General features: G+C 40.4%; 1 protein-coding gene across 1 annotated transcript; it reads left to right on the top strand.

Moving 5' to 3' along the window:
• The first annotated feature begins 218 nt into the window (after positions 1-218).
• Positions 219-5,229, top strand: LOC116064238. Its single transcript, XM_036003454.1, has 11 exons — positions 219-321; positions 1,194-1,379; positions 1,475-2,989; positions 3,074-3,166; positions 3,253-3,357; positions 3,478-3,587; positions 3,705-3,896; positions 4,015-4,177; positions 4,292-4,457; positions 4,572-4,666; positions 4,757-5,229. Exons 2-11 carry the CDS (start codon positions 1,223-1,225, stop codon positions 4,840-4,842), a joined length of 2,682 nt encoding a protein of 893 aa, XP_035859347.1. The 5' UTR covers positions 219-321; positions 1,194-1,222; the 3' UTR covers positions 4,843-5,229.
• Positions 5,230-21,269: the final 16,040 nt, after the last annotated feature.

The raw sequence follows: 21,269 nt of genomic DNA, 5'->3' as shown, positions 1-21,269 counted from the left end.
GGATGGTGGTGCTTTTTGGATTGAGACCTGCTTATATAGTCCAAGGCTATGACACTGGCCTGGGAGGAACAGGGCAGGGCTGGCAACAAAGGCATATCCTAAACAAAACCTTATCAGATTAAATTTAAATTTCCACGTTAACCACCATCATCATCGTCATGACCAGCATCACAATCCTCAGAAGAGGAGGAGGAAGGAGGAAGCAGAATGTGGGGGATTTTCATGAACTCCTCCTACACACAGGGAGGCCTTATTTATGACAAACGTTTATTCCTGCTTCAGAACAACTCAACAGTTCATCTGTCTGAGCGTCTTCACCAGGTAAGACTTTTTTGCCATTTGCTGTATTACTAGCTAGAAAACTGCTTTAGTTGTGAAAAAAGAGAATACCATTACAACTCTGAAAACATTTAAATGACATCATCAAACCCAGTAGTGTCTTTTGGGTAAATGTCAGTAAATACCAGTCTGTTTGTTAGAAATAAATTGCTCACTTATGCTGGAACCAGGGGCGTATAACAAAATTCTGGGCCCTGTAAAAAGTTATACTCTACGGACCCCTCCATGCATCCACAGCTATTTATTTAAGCATATTTTTGGGCCCTCCTCACATAAGGACCCTGGGTACTCAGTCCCCTTTCCACCCCCAGTCCGAAACCCCTGGCTGGCACCTGCTGCTATCCAGACATTAGAGCAGGATTGGTTAATACAGCAGTGTCTCTTGCTACAGTGGGTCAGCCTACTTATGACAGGGCAGGGCTAAAGACTCTCTCTATTTAGGGAGAGAAGACAGAAACAAGATAGTAGGACTTTCCATTTGACTTTGTTTTCTCACAGTTTATCATATGTGCTTTACAGTATATATATATATATATTATTTTTTTTTTTATTATTATTTTTTTTTAAATGGAATTAGCTTTTAGTCTTTAAAAAGAAAAAAAGTAAAATGCTGTGCAAACAGCCATGTTGTACTTTCCGACCACACACAACAGTGACCTCTCTCTCTCTCTCTCTCTGTGATTTTAGTTTGCATCCATATTTGAGCAACACAGTGACACTGTTCGGTGATACTGTTGTATTCTTAGATTTTGGGGGTGATTTCTGCATTTGATATTGCACATTATACTTACTTAATGGAAAACGTACATACATTCATGGATATGTTGTCTGTGTCATTTGTTTCATTGTTTCAGTGAAACTGCAGCTTGACAACAAAGACAGGATGGCAACATCAGATGGGTTTCCAGCCAGTTTCTATGGTGAACCAGGAGTGTTAGGCATGTTATCCAATGGGATAAGTGCATTCCTTGTACTGCTACAGAACTTCAATACAGCACACACTGGCAATGCACCAGTCGGGGTGGAAAACATACTTGCAGGTAAACCTGAGTAAATCTGCGAAATCTGCGAAAATTATATTATGAAAAAATAATATAAAAATGTCTTAGTAATTTCAATTCCATGTTTTTTATAGGTGTTCATCTCATTTTGATTGGTGGTATATGCCAACTGGTGGCTGGACTGATTTCCTTTAGAAGATACGATCATCTGAGTGGCACTGCGTTCATTGGCTATGCTGCTCTTTGGGGCAGTTATGGTGCCACCCGAATCTACTTTGGTGCCTTAGCTGAAACTCCTGCAACAGCATCAATGCCACATCAGATGATGAACAATTTGTCCCTGTCCACAAACATGATGAGCAATATGTCTCTGAATGCCACCACAGAGATTCCAGTTAGCCATTTTTTGCTGTCCATAAAAGAGTCAGCAATCGCTGGTCTGGTCCCTTATATCCTTCTGTCCTTTCTCCTAGCCTTCTGCTCTGCCACGGTCAATTACATCATGCCTTTTGTTTTTGGGGCCATCACAGCCACCTTAGTTTTTGAAGCAGTGGGTCTGGTAGCAAGCTCCTGGGCTCTCGTGGTCTCTGGGGTTCTGGAGTTGCTCATTCTGATTTTTGCCATCTATGGTTCAGCTGCACTGCTCGTAAAAGGTCTGACTCAACGTCTAGTCCTCAAAGGCTTCGGTACCCCCCTTTTTAATGTTCTTCTGCTAGGTACCCCCAACTCAGCAAGCGCCCAGAGCATTGGCCAGGAGAAGAAGAAAAACACAAAATATGCAGAGCCCATGCCCTTGGGTTTCTTCTGTGACACTGTTGCCTCCTTCATCTTTGCTTTCTACAGCTTTGGGTACATGAAGTCCTTTGGCTTAGGAGCTGCATGGGTCTCAATCATCACAGTTGCCCAGCTGTTCTCCAGCTACTATGCCCATCTGCGCCAAGACTGCTACCACACCACTAAGTTTGGTCTTCATGCCACATATTGGCTGATCAAAGCTTGGGATGAATTTGTGGTATCTGCTCTGGTTGCGGAGAACATTAATGTGGCCTCAGGTAGGGTAACAATGGTGGGAAATTGGTTCTTTGTGATGGCAGGCGTGGTGCTCTGTGTGGGAAGCCTGAACACAGATGTCCTAGAGCTGATCCACAACATGTTGTTTCTCCTGCTTACACTCTCAACAATCCCCCAGATTCCTCTCCAGGGATACTACATCTTCTTTGGTGTAGCCTGCTCCCTGTTCACCACAGCCTCCCTGTATGGCACTTTCTCGCGTCTCATCAACGCCATAGCAGAGAAGTCTCTAATCCCTGTAGGACCACAGCCCATCGCCTCTGACCAGTTGAAGAAGGCTTTGAAGTGCTGCAGGGCCGAGCAGGGGGACCCAGAGCCCCTACCTCAAACTGACCAGGGTTCAGACGCCCTGTTCTACCTTTCAAATGGGGTTGCAGCTCTCTCAGCTCTTCATGCAAGTTCATCCAGGATGAATCCTACCTTTCTTCATCTGACTATCCCTTGGGTCCTCATCTCTGGAGCCATCATCCAGGTCTATGTCAGCCGACTGCAAATCACAGGAGGTGGCCGTTTTGGTTCAGTCATCTCATCCATCTATGTAGCAGTATGGGCAACCTGGACCTGGTTTAGGTTTGCAGGTATGTCAGAACAAACATGTATTAAAATGAAGACATGATCTCACTGATTTACACAAAATTCTGATCCCAAGTTTTATTTTCTAGGTGACATCCTTCAGCTTTTCACAGAGGAAGCTTACGGTTTTACAGCTGGAGCCATTGCTCTCTTGGTCATTAATGCTTTCCTTATGCTGATTGGTAAGGTCAACAGGATCTTTTAATAGAAGACTTAATTAATTAGTTTGTTTTTTAGCTTGTTTTGATCCTTCCTTTGTCTATGTCAGCTGCCGACAGGAACCTGGTTTTGCTGTTTCTAACAGCAGTCATGGAGGTTGTTCTGGTCTGTTTCCTGCTTTCCACTCTGCAGCGACTGCCTTATGAGCTTGAAAGTAAGTATGGACAAAGCCTCATTCTGATCGCATTTATGTTTTAAAATAGAAATAAACGAAAATGAAAATCATATCAGTAAAAACTTGATATATTGAAACATTCTGACATTTTCTTTACAGTTGCCATGCTTGCACTACTTTCAATAATTTGTATATATGGAGCTCTGGCGTCACTGGTGAACTGTATCTTCTCACAAAGACTGCTACCTATGGGCCCTCCCTTAAGAAAGGTAACCAATTAAAATCTCCTTTTGCATTCTTCTGCTAATTCTACAGTGGTCTGTCATATTTGATCCTGTTCATTTAAAAAAAAAAAAAAATGTCCCTCCCTCTGTGGCCTGTCTCAGGAGAAAGTGAAGCAGGAATCTGCTCCGGAGGTTCCCTGTCCTGTGGCTAATTCCCGACTCACCAGTGGTCTCCTGAAGATCGCTGGCCTACTGAAAGAAGGAGGAGTGTGTGGTATTCCCACAGACACTGTGTATGCCCTGGCTGCCTCCTGCAAGAATCCTCAAGCTATAGAGAAAATCTACAATATTAAAGTAAGAATGAAATACATACTGGTAGTTTGTATCATTTGGAAGTTTGATATAACACAGATCATTTTATCCAATTTCAACATTTTGTCTTCATCAACCTGTTATCTGTGACCTCGTCCAGGACAGACCAGCAGAGAAGCCCATCTGCATTTGCATCTCTAACGTGGAGCAGCTGGTGGCAGCCAAGCCTCCCTTCAGCCCTCTGCTCTGGGAGTTTATGAGGAATGTGTATCCAGGCGGCATCAGCTGCATCGTCAGCAAAGGAGACTGGCTGTTCAAACTAGGTAAACTGTTCAGTTTAAATGTTAACTTTAACTAAAAGGTTCAGTTTACAACTTTTTCCAGTTTATTAATATTAATCATCAGTATTCAGCTCAGTTTTAATTTATCCTGTGTAGGAGTGGGACCAGCTTATGACCGTGTTGGCACCAAGGATAGCATCATGATCCGCGTCCCTAACCACACGGTGACGGGCCACCTATGTGACATCACCGGACCCCTTGCTATCACGTCAGCCAATCCCAGCGGAGAGCCAGACAGCACCCACCACACCATGGTCATCAAGTAAGTGTCTCTTCACAGAACTGACCCACTACATACCATGTCATCACAGTATATTGCTAATGAATTCACATTCACTCACACTCTCTCCTATCATACCATCTCTTTTTGCTGCAGTCGACTGGGACACAAGATCCAAGGGGTTCTGTGTGACGGAGACTCAAATGAAGTTGTTGCTTCCACTGTGGTTAACTGCCTGAAGATTGATGAAGGTGAATTGCAAAAATATTCTCAATACTTTCTCTCTTTTTTGTGTTTTCACAGGAACTTTCTAACTCAAGCCCATCTCACTCTTTCCACAGGGACCATCACCATTGTGAGGGAAGGATGTGTCACTGCAGTAAAGGTCCAACAGATCTTCGACAGAGTGAAAAGCACTATGGTGTGATTGTCTCGTACCATATTTCTCTGCTTCAGAGAGCCTCATCATGACTTGTTCCCTACAAGATAGGCTTCTTCAGCTCCCCCCATTTCCATTTCCACAAGAAACACTATATGAATCATATGTGAATGACTGAGTGAAAGTGTGTGTATTGCTGGTTGTGTAGCCTATGTGTATAACTGTGGTTTTCTTGGCAAATGTTACAATAAAAAATCCATTTGTAGCTCACAATGTTACAACATCAATTATGCAGTTATGTTTATAATAAGGGTGAAATACATACATTTCCTGTTGCTGTATGTATTAAGCTCACAGTGCAAACAATGAATTTCACTGATGTTGTGCAATGTTTGTGTCCCAAAATAATAATAAAAATAACAATGTCACCGATTACATCATTTTCAATTAATCCATTTTAAAAAACTTTTTCATAGCATGTCTGCCTATATTCAATAAGTGACAATTGAGAGGCGACATGAAAGAAGGGGAGAAAAAAAGAGAGGGAATGAAATGCAACAAAGGCCTCCAGCTAGAATTAAACCATTAATTTAGTGCGTAGTGAGGACGTACATTTAAAATTAAAATCAGTGTCCAAAATGATAATACAGACTGCAATAGCCGTTTACTATTGCTGTTTGTATTTCCACAACCAGCTGCATTGTTCCCACTAGTACAATAATTAACCGGTGGACCACAATGGAGCCATATTTCGGAAGAAATATGTACAGTAGTGACTGGGTAGCAACAAATAATTATTTGATCCTGTTACAATTGAGCCATTAATTACAATTACAATTTTGCATGTCAAGAAACTTAAAATTGTTGAAGTAAAATACATAGATGCATAAATGACGCAATGCTACGATGCCTGTGTTTCGTACCGAGATGTAACGCACACAAGCAGCCCATCTTGCTTATTTTTCCACTTCCTGGCTGATAAAAAGATGCTAGATAAAACACGTCAGGTAAGATATCGTTACATGTGTTGTGGAAATTAGTTAATGTGCTAGCAAGCGACCAGCCAAGCAGCAAGTAAGATGACATATTGTGCAATGAGATATGTAGTGCACTAAGCAGTTTCACACAAAACTAAGTGGTACTAATGCTACGTTTACACGTGACATTTCAACCTCTCCGTTTTCAAAAATAACATCGTGCACAGCTGTCAGTTTTCAGAAAAGTGTTTGTTTACATATACCCGTGTATATATGCTGTCAATGCCGTCAAGAGCATGCCAAACCTGTAGGTGGCAGTGTAACGAGAAGCTCAAGTCCACGTTAGCCAATCAAAATCCCGAAAATAGCAACAACAGCAACAAATCACTTCCTTTTTCTCTCTCTCGACTGCCTAAACCTCCGTTTGTCTCAGTTTACATGCAAACTTGCAAACAAAGATTTCCCAAATCTCCACTCTGGCCGGAGGTTTTAGAGGTTTAGAGGCGAATGTACGTGTAAACTGGGCATAAGACAAACACGACAAACCGTGACTTTGTTCAGTTGCAAAATTTTCTTTTACATTAAATCTTGTCCATGCGTCCACGAAAAACAAATTCTAATACCATGTTATCATTTTATCAACCATGAAAACCTAGAGGACATTACACAACATCTGAAATATTCCTCATGTTGCCATGATATTCTGCCAACAGTTTTTTGTTAATGTTAGTCTCCTAACTTATGTGTCTTCACACAGACCCTGAAAACTGCAGTCACCAACCCACTTACTTCAGACCCGTCACTAATGAACAATTATAAACCCATATAAAACCTCCCGTTTTTTAATAAATAATTGGAAAGTCTTTTTTCAACAGCTAAACTGGTTTGAATCCTACTTAAAATACTCAACTTGTTTGAAGCCTAAGAACAGGGACTACTTTGTGTCTTGTGTTTTTGAAAAAACTTGAAGTATGGACATGTATGCAATGGAAAAGAAATTTCCTTGAAGTTTGGTTCTTAGTTCCTGGTAATATTTAACTATATTAGGTGAAAATCTACATGTTGGTTATCATCTTGACTAAGTAAGATTCAGGAAGTATTTTCAGGAAACAGACACATTCAGAGCGTTTACTGGCATTAGTAGAAAAGATTTCTGCAAAGGAAGTTTTAGGTTTAATTTCTGCAGGTGTTTCTTCTGGTAACACCTTTGAGTCAGATCAAAGTTGATTAGCACCTATCATGTGAAAAAAAACCTGCATTGTTCACGTCTGCAGATCATGTAACCTAACCCTAATCTTTAATTACACAATTAAATTTAAACATCGACTAATCTTTCAATGGCTGTAAAATGGATAATCTAAATTTAGATTCCCAAGCTTAACCGTCGTATTATGTTAAGGGTCAATTTGACCTATTTCCATTTTTGTGTTGACCAAAATACTGGTTAACCTATCTTTTTTTCATGAAATTTTATGACATTTCCTTCACTTTGATGTGGGTAGGTAGTTGTTAAGACCCAAAATGAATATCTCTCTTTGATGCCCTTTATTTTGATTTATTTACAATTTGACTGACTTTCAACAGCCATTTAGAACCAGGTGAGTGTGTAAAGGAGGAGGAGCTTTCTCACGCTTGTCCTCTTCACTGTTGTAATGTCATCTCTTTGACACGCACACTACAAAATGAGCTCCAGAAGATTTGCAAATGAAGAAGTTTTAGCACAGATTTTTGATGGTAATAGTGATCTAGAGGAAGAGGTTTCAGAGTCAGAGGATCTTTCAGAGACGGAAGACAATGTTATTGACGATCCGGATCTTTCGAGCAACAATGTCTCTGGAGTCATTTCATGTGAAATCTCGGCTGTTCCACAACACCAGAGCTGGTTGACGTGAAAGAGACAAACTAGCTACAATCAGAGATGTATGGGATAAATGGGTCGGTATTTTACCTGTCTTGTACAATCCTGGTCCCCATGTCACTGTAGACCACATGTGTCAAACTCAAGGCCCGTGGGCCAAATCCGGCCCCTTGCAGATTTAGAACCGGCCCATATATCAATTTGGGTTCACAATAAATCTTGGCCCTCCTAGTTGTGTGCCAAACCAAAAACACAAGAAAGTGTTTTTTAAACTGCAATTACCTGACACTAGCTAAGTTTCCATCCACTTGTCAATCGAGTTATCTGAAGTTAGGTAAAAAAACTCATGCGAATAAAGCTGGTCAAAGTGTGTTTCCATCCAACGTCTTTAAAGCGAATAAAAACCTGTGCATAATGACGTCACATGCTGTTTTGCGGTCAAATTGGTATAGCGAATTGATTTGAGACATTTTAAAGTGTTTCCATTCATTTTTGCACTGAATCGCACAACATTCAAGCAAACATTTGCGACCAAAGTTTTGCTAGACAAAATGGATCACGCCCTCTACCAACAAATGATCAATATTGCACAAGTTGTAATAGTGCTTATGTGCCAGCTGATAGCAACATATCAAGCTATAATAAGAAAACAATGACGCTATCAACACATTGCTATGATGATGCAGATGCAGATGCACGTCAATGCCCGACGACAACAAAAAGTCTCTCGTTTCCTCGTTCGTCCACTTACATCTGTCTTTGTTGACACCCGCCATGTGTGCAAACAGAGCGGAAATACTGGGCGGAAATGAACTAAAACTTCTTCTTTGTTTTGTGGCAGGTTGCAACCATAAAATGACCTAAACCTTAATCGCAATTCACTTTTATTCGGCAAATAACGTTTCCATCAGTGTTTATCGCATAAGCCGTATATCGATCAAGATAAAATCCGATGAGACCGAACGTATTTCCTTTGAGACGATAGTCATGAAATTCAATCAAATTTTAATGTTTCCATAAGGCATTTTTCATTCAATATCACTTAATTCAGATAAAAATGTGTGGATGGAAACATAGCTATTCAAAGCAGATATATGGCAGATTTGCCGACTCGGAGCCTCAGAAATTCCCCCAGAAGCAGAGAGTTTTTATATTCAGGCTGTGAAACACATCATCATTGTTCTGCTTGATTTGCTAAATTCTATGGCTAAGGAACTCTTTTGATGACTTTTGTAGGGCTTCATGTCAACAAAAATGCGACAAAAAGCATACAAAAAATGTCGGAAAAAGCAACAAATTTACAAAAAGGTGACAAATGTCTGAGAAAGCCACAAAAAAGTCGGAAAGAAAACAACAAAAATTAGGAAAAAAGCTACCAAAATGTTAAAAAAAAAAGAATAAGTGACATGCAGTAACAAAGGCACGTCATAAACTTTACATGTCTGGCCCTTGGTGTGATTCTCTTTTTCCAGTGTGGCCCTTAGTGAAAATGAGTTTGACACCCCTGCTGTAGACGAAAGCCTTGTTCAATTCAGGGGGCGCTGTCCCTTCCGACAGTACATGCCCAACAAGCCTGCCAAGTATGACATCAAAATATGGGCATCCTATGATGCCAAATCTAGCTATGCATGGAATATGCAAGTGTAAAACAAGCACCTCATGTGAAATGCAAGAGTTACATCTGCAGAAAGCACACAGTTACATTCTGCCCATCATGTGGAGAGTAATGGAAATGTGAAGAGAATATTTTGAGAAAATGGGAAGTTCCATGAAAAAAAATGTTTTTGATGAGGAAAATTGTTCACTAAATAATTGCTAAATATAGTTTTGGAATAAAAAATGTATTGCATTTCTCCTTTCTAAATGTTCATATAATGTAAAATAAACTTTTTATTGGTTTTACCTGATTCTTTGACCCGTAACATCATCAATGTTTATAATTTCTTTAGCACAGATTTTTGATGGTAATAGTGATCTAGAGGAAGAGGTTTCAGAGTCAGAGGATCTTTCAGAGACGGAAGACAATGTTATTGACGATCCGGATCTTTCGAGCAACAATGTCTCTGGAGTCATTTCATGTGAAATCTCGGCTGTTCCACAACACCAGAGCTGGTTGACGTGAAAGAGACAAACTAGCTACAATCAGAGATGTATGGCATGAATGGGTTTTCTTTAACATCTGTGTTAAAAACAATAATCATTGAAACGGTGGCCATTAAGAAATCCCTCCCTAACAATCTTTCAATGTAACTGATGAGGAATAAAATCCACAGTCCCATCTTTAAGAGAGTGTACTCAAAAAGATTATCTGAAGCTGATATGATGCTTCAGAAATCCAAATTAGTCAAATACAGTGGTAATCTTTCAAAGGGGGTTAGGGTTAGGGTTAGGAAAACACTGTCCACAAGAAATAATTTTGAACTAAGAAAGGCTGTTACTTTGGAAGAGACCTATTAAATGTATCTAACTATGACGGCAGAAGCCTCATATTAGTTCCAGAAAAACACTTTAATACATTGTTGCATGGAAAGAGGGCCGTCTCTTCTCTCCCCCATCACATCAAGCCCTTTAGGAAAGGATCTTCTAAAGGTCAGTATGAAGTTAGTCTCGCATTGCCAGACCTTCCTCCACAGCGCGGCGGAGGCGGAATCCTGGAATGTTGTGTGGACTAGCCAGACCGGCTAGTCCACACAACATTCCAGGATGGGGGAAAAAGCGTGCTCTGGTTTACTGGTGTGGTATCTGACTATTTACCATTGTGATCTAAGTTTTTGGTATAAGGAGGATGTATGAACCTTACTCTACATGTACTGAGAACATCTGGAAACTGTTAACATGAGTAGAGGTCCCCCAAGACAGAAGAGACCTTTTTTGGAATTGTGCCAGATAACAGGCACTGATTGGCTAATTCTGTGTCGAACTATGCACTCTCACATTACGCCCTATGCATGGAATATATACCCTGTGTTAACAAAGGAAAGTTAGAGCGACAGAATTTGAAGATTGGGCTGGTCGTCTCTCCAGATATCCATGGGTCTGTTAAATTGATGCTGAATCTTTGCTTGTAATAAACCTTTTTATAATCAAGATCAGTGTCTACGAAGTTCCTTCTCCATACAACAACAACACAGTGCTGCAACTGAAATATACCACAAATTCTTGGCGTCACGAACTTCGGCCTTGACGGCCCCAGGCGCATCGCTTGCGGGGCTTCAGTGTGCGACTTCTGCTTCAAAGGCCGGCTTACTAGGGTGAGTGTTCCTCACATTTTTTGGGGTGGCAGTCGTTCATGGGAGCCGCGTGTGTGTGTGTGTGATGGGCCGCATTGTAATGTTTGAAACCTGTGTGTGCAGCTGCTGTGCTGTGTGTGTTGTTGTGTGGGCTGGAACTTTGTTGTAAATTTTTTTTGCGTTGGGGTGTATTAAAAAAAAAAAAAAAAGGGGGGAGTGAGATAAGCCTTAGTGTGGGCGTAATGAGGGAAGACAGAGAAATAAAAGGAATAAGAGGAGAAAATTAAGCAAAGGCTTAAGGGAGTTAAAGACATAGAGAAAAGAAAAAAGTAAGGAATTAAGGAATATTCACATAGATAATGTGAAAAGATTTTAAGGAATAGGCGAATTGGATTAAAGAAAAAAAAAAAACAGTTGATAACCCTGGCCAGGGCAATTTGGCTTAAACAACGTAAAGAAAGAAAAAGGAAACAAGAGAAAATAAAAACAAGAAGTAATAAGGAGAAGATAAAAGGCAATAAGAGAAAATAAAAGAATACAGAAAAGAACAGTAACAATAAAGAGAAACCAACAAAAACAAAGAATAAAGGATAACGCCGTTAATCTGACATAAAAAGCCCTTTGAAAAAAGGCGATCACAGGATGGGCCGTAGACTTAAACTTTTATTAGATGAAAAGTTTGAGCCAGTTCGGAGAACTGAGGTGTAGACTAACAGTTCAATGGTAGATTTGCCAATCGGTTCATTGTTGACGAATAATGTTCGAGGTAGGCCTGCTATTGGACGTCTATGCCTAAGGTAGCAAAATAACAAAACAAAAAAAAAGACAAAAAAAAAAACAAAACGGCGGAAAGCAAGCTCTTTTTAGGAATTACATGCATGAATGATGTCGACTTTTGTGTGTATGAGAGAGGGTGTGTGTGAACAGCGGTGTGTGTGTGTGTGTGTGAACAGTGGTGTTTCTGCTGTATGTGATAGGCTGTGTATGCGTGATAAGGATATCCTATATTAGATATATGTGAAATATTCTGTTCATTATGACTAAAATATGAGTCTCTTTTTCAAGAGAACGTTTTCAAAAGTGTTAAAATGTATGAGCCTTTTTTGGGTGGACTTTGTTAAATAGGTAAAAGACATAAATTGATATGAGCCCCTATAGGAGGACTTTTGTGTAAACGATCTAGCCTATGAGTCTTCTTCGAAGGAGAACGTTTTCAAAAATTGCTAAAAACTTATGAGCCCCCTTCGAAGGACGTGAAAATAGACTAGACTATAGTAAAACTAGGAAGCTTCATAAGTAGGATCTGTGTTCTATGTGTTGTGTTGGTTTGTTCATTTTGTCCCGGGATGTTGTTATTTTATAAATGTGGTCTGGTGAAGGAAAAACGGAGAGACAGCTGGTCTGTTTGCTGAGAGCGTTAAGTTTTCTTTGACTTTTTGTGATTGTTTAACTTGTTTTATGGTAGTGTATTGTTGTTTGCAATATCTGCCGTTTAGAAACGGGTAAGATTATGGGATTCTATGTCGAAGTGGACTTGAATTAGTCTTTAGTTATTTTCCTTGGTCAAGTTGTGTGCTTCAATGCTGTGGAGCTCTGCTCCCAACAGAATCACACTGGTGTATGAACTGCGCATGTCTAGGAATTTTAGGAATTCAAGTCTTCACAGAAAGTTTAGGCCACTCCTTGCCTGCACTTGAGTACAGAGATGGAGTGGCGAAAGGAGAAAGGGGGGTTGAATGCAGCCTAGTAAAATTAAAGTGGCAATTGCTTAATTATGAAATTATCTGATTGAGATCTATTAAATTTATAGATAAGAGTTATGCTGATCGATAAAAAAAAGGGAAATATTATTGCAATGATTAAAACGGTTTTTGAGTTAAGTAGATTGATTATTCATAAATCTGTTAATTATTCTTTATCATCTTATTAACTGGTGCTGTATTAACGCATCCTTCACGAGTGATGTAGCTTATTTCATTTTTACTCTTATTTTTATTACTGTTATGCACCTTTGAGTGGTGCTAGGAGATGGTTAGGTCTGTGTTGCTTAGCTGTGTTTTGATGTTTGCATGGTTTCATATACTAAATGTGGATGCTATTTGGTGTGTAGCTATGCTAATGTTTTACTGTTTCCTGTAATTTTACATGGCTAACGGGGAAAGAGTTTGTGTTGTAATGATCTGCATGGTGTCTTGCTGATTTCTAACTGCATAGTCTAACCTGTGTTAATGTTTTGCAATCTTTTGCTGTTTTGGTTTAAAAATCTGGAAAAAGGACTATAGTTGAAAGTAGCTGGTTAACACTGATATATTTACAGAAATGTAGAATAATGTGTATTGTCCTTTATAAATAGGAATATGAATGAGACTAATTATGATTTTTAATCTAGAGTCTTTAAATTAGTATTTCATAACAATTGTGATTACTTAAATAAATTAACACTTACATTTTATGGTGAATGATCTGGTGAGATAAAAAGATTAAGAATTGTTGTTTGTTTCTTTCCTTTTTCCTCCTGTGGGGTGAGAAACGAGAAGAAGGGGAGAGAGACAGAGAGGAGGTGCTGGCCGGTGCGTCACACGACAACGTGGGCAGTCCTGGATCTGATTTGATGTGTATGCTCATTTACAGTTATCATTGCTGATGCATATTTGGGTTGCTTTTTCTTATGGGATATTGTAGCTACATTACTCTACAGAAGATATTACATCTGTCTGTATAAGTTTATGCATAAGATATTCCATATTGTGACAATTTGACAAGAGACTTGGCAACAGACTGATCAATTAATGCATTCGAGAATTATACATGGGAATTTTCCATGTGTATGGGTTGCTTTGTTTGGAGCTACGTTGGACATTCAGTGTTGAGATTATTTGGTAAATTAAGGCCATTGAGGGTTTATTGGGTTATTGATTTACTACATAGTAGTGTGGGATCTTTTTAGTTACATAGGATTGAACTTTCTCTTCTTTATCGGACATCTGTTCTTCTTTTTGATTACCTGAGTAATTGAATACTATTGTGTTGGTGCTGTAGTATTGCTGAGTAATAAGTGTTTTTTGGATTGCTTTGAAGTTGGCTGGTTCCTTTACCTTTCTATATTGGATGTGGGACACCCGCCGTTTATCAAAAACAAATAGACAAGTAAAAATCAAAATAGAATAAACTAAAAATAAATAAAAGGAAGGAGGGTAAAGATAAGCTCTATAGTCTAAAGTATTCTTAGTTTAACAATTGGTAGTTTTTATATACAACTAATAATTTACAATAAAGGAATACAGAAGAGTTGCTACGATGTGGAAAAAAGACAGGAAAAAGGGCATTAACAATCAGAAAATAATCACTCCGGTTGATGTAGTACAAAAGAACAATCCTTTAGTTAATGATATCGCTAAGTTGTCAGGAAAATGGCACAAACGCTGGCCGGATATTGAACAGCCATGGCCAGTAGAGGGGACTCTTAACCCGGATGTTATTAAAATAATCCAAGTGCTTGTGTCTACGTACAAGGCAGATCAAAAGAAGGGGAAAAAAGGCAAAAAACGTAGAATAAAGAGACAAAAAGAGTTGGGTACGCTTAAGTTGTTTGAGAATGAGGGACAGAAACTGATGAAGGCTACAAAAGATAAAAGAGACCAAAGTGTAGAGGAAATGGCAAAAAAGGAGAAAATAACAGAAAAATTAATGGCAGAAGTTAATACACCTTTCTCGCATACGGAATCAGTGAAAAGACCTCCACCTTATGAGGAGGAAGCGGAGTTTAAGGACATCTATCCCCAGCTTCCAGTGATCAGTCAGAAGGGTGACTACTGCATCAGAGATGAAGATGACCTAATAATAGAGATAGGACAAGCAGAAACGACTATAAAAATGACTCCAAACTCCAAAAGTAAGAAGAAATTGAAACATCTGGAAACCAAGGGCAGAGTGAGGTTTAGCCAGACAAAGGATGATGACGATGGTGATCAGAGTGAAGAAGAGGAGATCATGGGAGGATATGCCCCTGCAATCAGAAGGGTGCTGGCTAGAGCGGAAAGGAGAGGAGAAGAAAAATGGAAGAAACAACAAGCTATAAGAGATCAGACCTCTGACGAAAGTGAAAATGGAGATGAGAGTGATGGAGAAGAGGAGATCAGAGGAGCTACGGGATCATGTTCTACTACAGCTGAGTTAGAAGAAGTTGAAAGAGATATGGATCGATGTGAGCTATACTTGGAGAGATCTACTAAACTAGAAGACATAAAAGAACTGGAAAAGCAATTTGAGAAGCTGAAAACAAGGAGGGAAGAATTGCGGAAGAAAGGATCCCGAAAAGTGGAGAAGAAATATACATTGCGCTCAAGAAAGGGAAAGGTAAGCGAGAAGATGCTGCCGGTGTTCATTCGAGGACAGAATTTGGAGTACAAGCCCTTGCAGAACACTGATATGTCAGACATTCTTGATAAGTTGCCTACTCTTCAAGAGGGAGCACATCCTTGGATTGCAAAGTTGGAAGAAATGTCGACAGGAACACAGTTTGCCATAGGAGATATCAAGAGACTTTTGGCTAATCTTGTTGGGATTCCAGCTATGGGAGGAATCTTCCAGAGAGCAGGACTCAATCGATATGTGGGGACTTCTGTATATGATCCTGAGTTGTTTGCCGCAAGTAGAGGTCGTCTGTGGAGAGCGCTGAGAGATGAGTATCCAACAAATGTGAATCCAGACAATATCTTGATTGAGCCATTGGGACAAGAAGAAAATCCAAGAGCGTATGTCTCAAGAGCCCACCAAGTGTGGAGAAATATTACAGGAAATGATCCAGAGGTGAGTCAACTGGAAAAGTCAGTTTTGCGAACCAAAATACAGAAGGGATTGCCTGTTCCGGTAAGAAGCAAATTGGCGGAAGTAGTGGGACTTGGAAGTATGACAACAAGTGTGTATACAGATCAAATAGCCCATCAGGTGGAGTTATATAGGAAAAAGGAACATGAGCAGAAAGAACAGGACCGAGAGACTCTTAGAAAACTCAATCAAATACAACTGGTGGACAATAAGAGGAAGGAGAAGAAGCAGGCCGTGGTTTTGCAAAACCAGTGCCCACAGAATCAACAATCACCGCCACAACTTCAGTCAAGCCAATTCCAACCCCAGATGCCTCAACCACCATTCGTGGTTCCAGTGGTTTCATATGCACAGCCAGTTTCTGGACAGACACAGAACTGGAGAGGAAGAGCAAGAGGACGAGGGGGTGTAGGAAGAGGAAGAGGAGGAAGATATAACCCATACTCTCAACAATCCTCAGAAGTGTGTTACAGTTGTGGACAGGATGGACACTTTGCCCGTGATTGTAATAAATCAAGAGGAAATTTCAGAGGAAACTACAGAGGAGATTACAGGGGCCAGACGAGGCCATATGGAGGACCGGTTAACCCTTACAAGGGTCCGGAACCAGGATTCTAGAGGTGCCCAGAAGATCCGAAAGGGGGGTGTCAGCTGGTAGCATTAGGGCCGGAAAGAGATCCAACAATTAAGGTGAAAGTAAATAACCGTCCTTTGGAAGTGATGGTGGATAGTGGAGCTGCGTTCACCTGTATTCGGCCTGAAGATGCTATACATCTCCCCATGTCCAATCAACTGATTCGGACAATCGGGTTTGAGGGAGTGAAACAGCTGATTCCTCTAACGGAACCAATTGAGCTCTGCTATAAAAATCAGAAAACTACAATACCCATATTGGTATCAGAACATACACCAATTGCATTGTTGGGAAGAGATGCTTTGTGTAGATTGAACTGCACAATAAAATGCACACCAGACGGCTGTTTGGTGGAAGTACCTAAAGAAATTGCTCACCAATTATTGATGACAATGGAGACCGAAGCTTCTTCAGTCTTCTGGATTGGAAATCTCAGTGCAGATTTTTTGGAACCAGCTAAATTGTGGGAAAAATTTATTGTTGCAAACATGCCAGATGCGAGGCTTCCGGAATATCCATTTCATTGTATGCTCAAGTATTTCAAGAATGCTGCCCAATCAAACTCAGAGGAATGGTTGAATCATCAACCAAAGAAAGTCCAACTTAGTTCAAGTTGCATAATTTTAGGACCACAAGGAGCAGCTATGAAGATAAACACAGATGATTATCTGGATAAAGAATTTGAGATCGAGAAGAGTGTGCCACATGTCACCTTGTTGATTTCTGAAGAATATGAGCAGAAGCATATAGGAGAAATGATGACAGAAGCAGAGAAAGCTGTTTTTATACCTACAGGAGAGAATCTGGCAATTTGGAGGAGTGAAGATCAGCAATTTCTCAAAATCATGATTTCAGCTCAAGGACAAGGACAGCCACAAGCTGTACGGATGACACATGAATCTATCTGCAGTGCCAAGAAGGATTCAGACACCCTGAAAGAGGAGATGATGCAACAGGTGCCAGAGTGTCTGTGGTCTCAACATAGTACTGATATTGGACGTGTAAAGTCAGCCCAACCAGTTAAGGTTGAACTTCGACCAGGAGCTAGACCTCCGTGGAAAAGTCAGTATCCGTTGAAAGATGAAGCTATCCAAGGGATTGAACCACAAATTGAAGGACTATTAAAAGCAGGTGTTTTGAAGATAACACAAAATCCTCAGAGTAATACGCCTTTGTTGCCAGTAAAGAAGCCAGATGAGACTTATCGTATGGTGCATGATTTGAGAGCAGTAAATGAAGTAGTAACTGACTTCCCAGCAGAAGTGCCAGATCCGCATACTTTGCTAGCTCAGATTCCTTCTGATGCGACACACTTTACGGTGATAGATTTGTGCGGTGCATTTTTTAGTGTTCCACTTAGTGTAGAAAGTCAAGGTTTATTTGGATTCACTTATAAAGGACAGTTTTATGAGTACAGGCGATTGCCACAAGGGTTTAAACATAGTCCTCATATTTTCAATAAAGTATTGAAGGATGATTTGACAGGGCTAGATCAAATATTGCAAAGTACCGTAATACAATATGTCGATGACATTATTGTCTGTGCACCAAATGAGGATGTATGCCATCAAGATTCGATCAAATTGCTACAGATATTGGCAGAAAATGGCCATAAGATTTCACAGAAAAAGTTGCAATATTGCCAAGAAAAGGTGGTTTATTTGGGTCAGAACATAATGCATGGACATAGAAGCATCGCTGATAGTCAATTGGAGGCAATTCGCAAAGCTCCAAAGCCTAGGACTGTCAGAGAGATGTTGACATTTCTTGGTATTGCTGGTTACTCTTCGGCTTGGGTTGAGAATTATGCTAGCTTGACGGGACCCTTGAGGGCTATGGTTAAGGATATTGGAAGTAACCAACTTCATGGTAACCTTGCATGGACACAGGAAGGCCTTTTGGCATTTGAAACAATCAAACAAAGGTTACAAGAGGCACCAGCACTTACACTTCCAGACTATTCTAAAAATTTCTTGCTGTATGTGTCTTATGTACTATGTGTCTATGTACTTCTATGGGAGGTAAATATGCATGTGCAGTTCTTTGTCAGCCGACAGGTACCGGGATGAACCCTCAACCTATTTCTTACTATTCTACTGCTTATTCAGATGTAGAATTAGGGTTACCACCGTGTTATAGAGCAATGGTAGGAGTCTCTTTAATGTATGATAAAGCATCATCAGTCACGATGGGTTATCCAATAACAATTCTTACCCATCATAGTCTCAGAAATCTTCTGAACTATGGAAAATATACATTGACTATGCCTAGGCTTAGAGACTATCATAGGCTTTTAGAGCAGGAAGATGTCACCCTGGCAAGGTGTGCCACGGTGAATCCAGCTGAGAATTTGCCAACCCCAGAGGATGGTGAACAACATGATTGTGTCCAGGAAGCAGAGAAATATTCGAGGCTTAGATCAGATTTACAAGCCCTTCCATTACGTGAGGCAGACCTGGAGTATTGGACTGATGGGTCATGTTATCGTGTGGGAGATAAATTGAGTGCTGGCTATGCAGTAGTAAAAGCACAAGGAACTGGATTTGTTGTTGAAAAGGCTGAAGTAATACCACAGCCTGCGTCGGCGCAACTTGCAGAACTTGTAGGGTTAACAGAAGCGTGTTTGTTAGCAGAAGGAAAGCGAGTGACGATATACACTGATTCTGCATATGCCCATAACGTATGTCATTTGTTTGGATCAGTGTGGAAAGGACGAGGATTTAAGAAAACGGATGGTTCTCCGATACAACATCATACGCAAATAATGAAACTGTTGCATGCCATGACGAAACCTAAAGAAATAGCAATAGCTAAGTGTGCAGCTCATAAAACAGATGTGTCAAAAGTTACAAAAGGGAATAAAGCTGCTGATGAAGCTGCAAAAGCAATTACAGGAGCTGACAAATTGGGTAAGGTTTTTCTGGTCACTCATGGAGTAGACCTAGAAGACAACATTACGCTTAAAGATGTGATTTTGATGCAGGAAGCTGCACCAACAATTGATAAACAGTTATGGCTAGACCGAGGTGCAGTCAAAGATTCTACTGGTCTTTGGAGAAATCATGAAGGGTTGATAGTAGCACCGCTAGACCTGCTGGGTCTGATGATCCAGGAGGCACATGGTTTAGCGCATGTTGCAAGGGGGGAAGTTAGGAGAAAGATCACAAAGGAATATGGTTTTTGGGCACCATATTTGCTAGAACAGATTGATCACATCATAGGCAGATGTACAATTTGTTTGAAAAATAATGTTCGCCGAGGTGTGACTGTTCTTCCAGGTTACATTCCAACCCCAAGAGGTCCTATGCGTGAGCTGGTTATTGACTATGTCGATATGATCAAACCAGTTGAAGGTAAAAGATACATGCTAGTTGTTGTGGATAGATTTTCACGATGGCCGGAGGCCTGCCCAACCAAGCGGAAAGATGCTCAGTCAGTTGCCAAGTTTTTGTGTAGAGAGGTGATAAGCAGGTGGGGACTTCCTGATCGAATATCCTCAGACAATGGGAAAGAGTTCGTGGATAAGACAGTGAAATTGATTTTTCAAAAATTGGGAATTAAACAACGTCTTGGAGCAGTTTATCATCCACAAAGCCAAGGGATTTGCGAAAAAATGAATGGTGTTTTGAAAAATCGTATTGTCAAGATTTGCCAACATACAGGGCTGAACTGGATAGCCGCATTACCTTTAGCCTTGATGGTGTGTCGCTCAAGTGAGTTGCGTGATTTACGTATGACACCCCATGAATTGGTCACAGGAAGACGGATGCCTACGCCTTGTTTGCGAACAAGCGGAAAAGGTCCAAGTTTGGCTTTTTTGGAAGATGAAATGAGAGCATATGTTACATATATGGCTAATTTCCATAAAAGAATATCCACATATGTTTCTGACAGGCAAAGAAAAGAAGAGGTGCAGGAGAAGCTCGATGAGCAAAAAAGGAGTACAGTGCAACCTGGGGACAAGGTGTTCGTGAAGGTATTTAGAAGGAAATGGTATAACGAACGCCGTGAAGGACCATTTGAGGTTGTTCGCAGTACGGGAACAGCCGTTCAGGTTAAAGGGTCTCCAACGTGGTATCATTTATCGAATTGTGTTAAAGCTCCCAGGGAAGAAACACCACGGCTAGGGAATCAAGATGTTGAGGGCTCAAAAGAGCCAGAAGAAAGTAGGGAAGAACAGCCAGCAGAAAGAGAGATTGTCCATAATGTGGACAATGCTGATGATCATGTGTATACTTTTGAGGATGCCAGACATGACACAGCAATTGATGGACAGGAAAGGAGATTTGGGGATATTGAGTTTCAATATATCCCAGAAACAGCAGGGACTATCCCAGTGGAAGGTGAAACCACAGAGGTTGCCGAGGGCTGTAACTCAGTTACAGGAGAAGCCGGTGATTCAGTTAGACGAAATAGCCCAAGACCAGTCAGGAAAAAAGTCAAACCAAGACGCTACGAAGATTAGAGTCGAAGTATCTCTAGGAAAGCCAGCTCAGCTTCCATGCCAGTGTATGAGAGGGAATAGCGGTGAAGGAGAATTTAGAGTTCGGTGAGAAAACAGTCATGGTGGAGTTTTAGACCTGTTAGGAACAATGACATCAAGAAAGTATGCGTTATTAAATGATAAGAGAAGATTGAAAATTGAAGGGGATTGTAGTCTTTATGTGTATAATTCCCAACGGGAGGATCAAGATGATTATAAGTGTATTTTTTATGATCCACAGTTTGAAAGCGATGGAATAGAGTCGGGACTCAGAGTTAATGTGGTGACGCTGGTAGTAAAAGATGGGAACAAAAGCATGGGGGTCCAAGTTGTTGAAGAAACAAAAGAATCAACAACACTGATATCAACACTTCAGCCTAACATTAGAACAATGAGTGGTAATTCAACTCTTTTAGCATTGGTAGTTGCTAAAGGTATAAATGAATCAAAGTTGACTACAGTGGCG

Source organism: Sander lucioperca, chromosome 1 (assembly GCF_008315115.2).
Source record: "Sander lucioperca isolate FBNREF2018 chromosome 1, SLUC_FBN_1.2, whole genome shotgun sequence".
Taxonomy (NCBI): Eukaryota; Metazoa; Chordata; class Actinopteri; order Perciformes; family Percidae; genus Sander; species Sander lucioperca.
Note: the sequence above shows the minus strand (reverse complement) of the source record. Positions and strands in the feature narration are given on the sequence as shown.

What these genes read in the sequence shown, in the direction of transcription:
- LOC116064238 (XM_036003454.1), top strand. Translation starts at nt 1,223, where the DNA reads ATGGCAACATCAGATGGGTTTCCAGCCAGTTTCTATGGTGAACCAGGA. An exon ending in AGAAAATCTACAATATTAAA is followed by an intron (nt 3,897 to 4,014) that starts GTAAGAATGAAA and finishes GACCTCGTCCAG; the next exon opens with GACAGACCAGCAGAGAAGCC. An exon ending in CACCACACCATGGTCATCAA is followed by an intron (nt 4,458 to 4,571) that starts GTAAGTGTCTCT and finishes TTTTTGCTGCAG; the next exon opens with TCGACTGGGACACAAGATCC.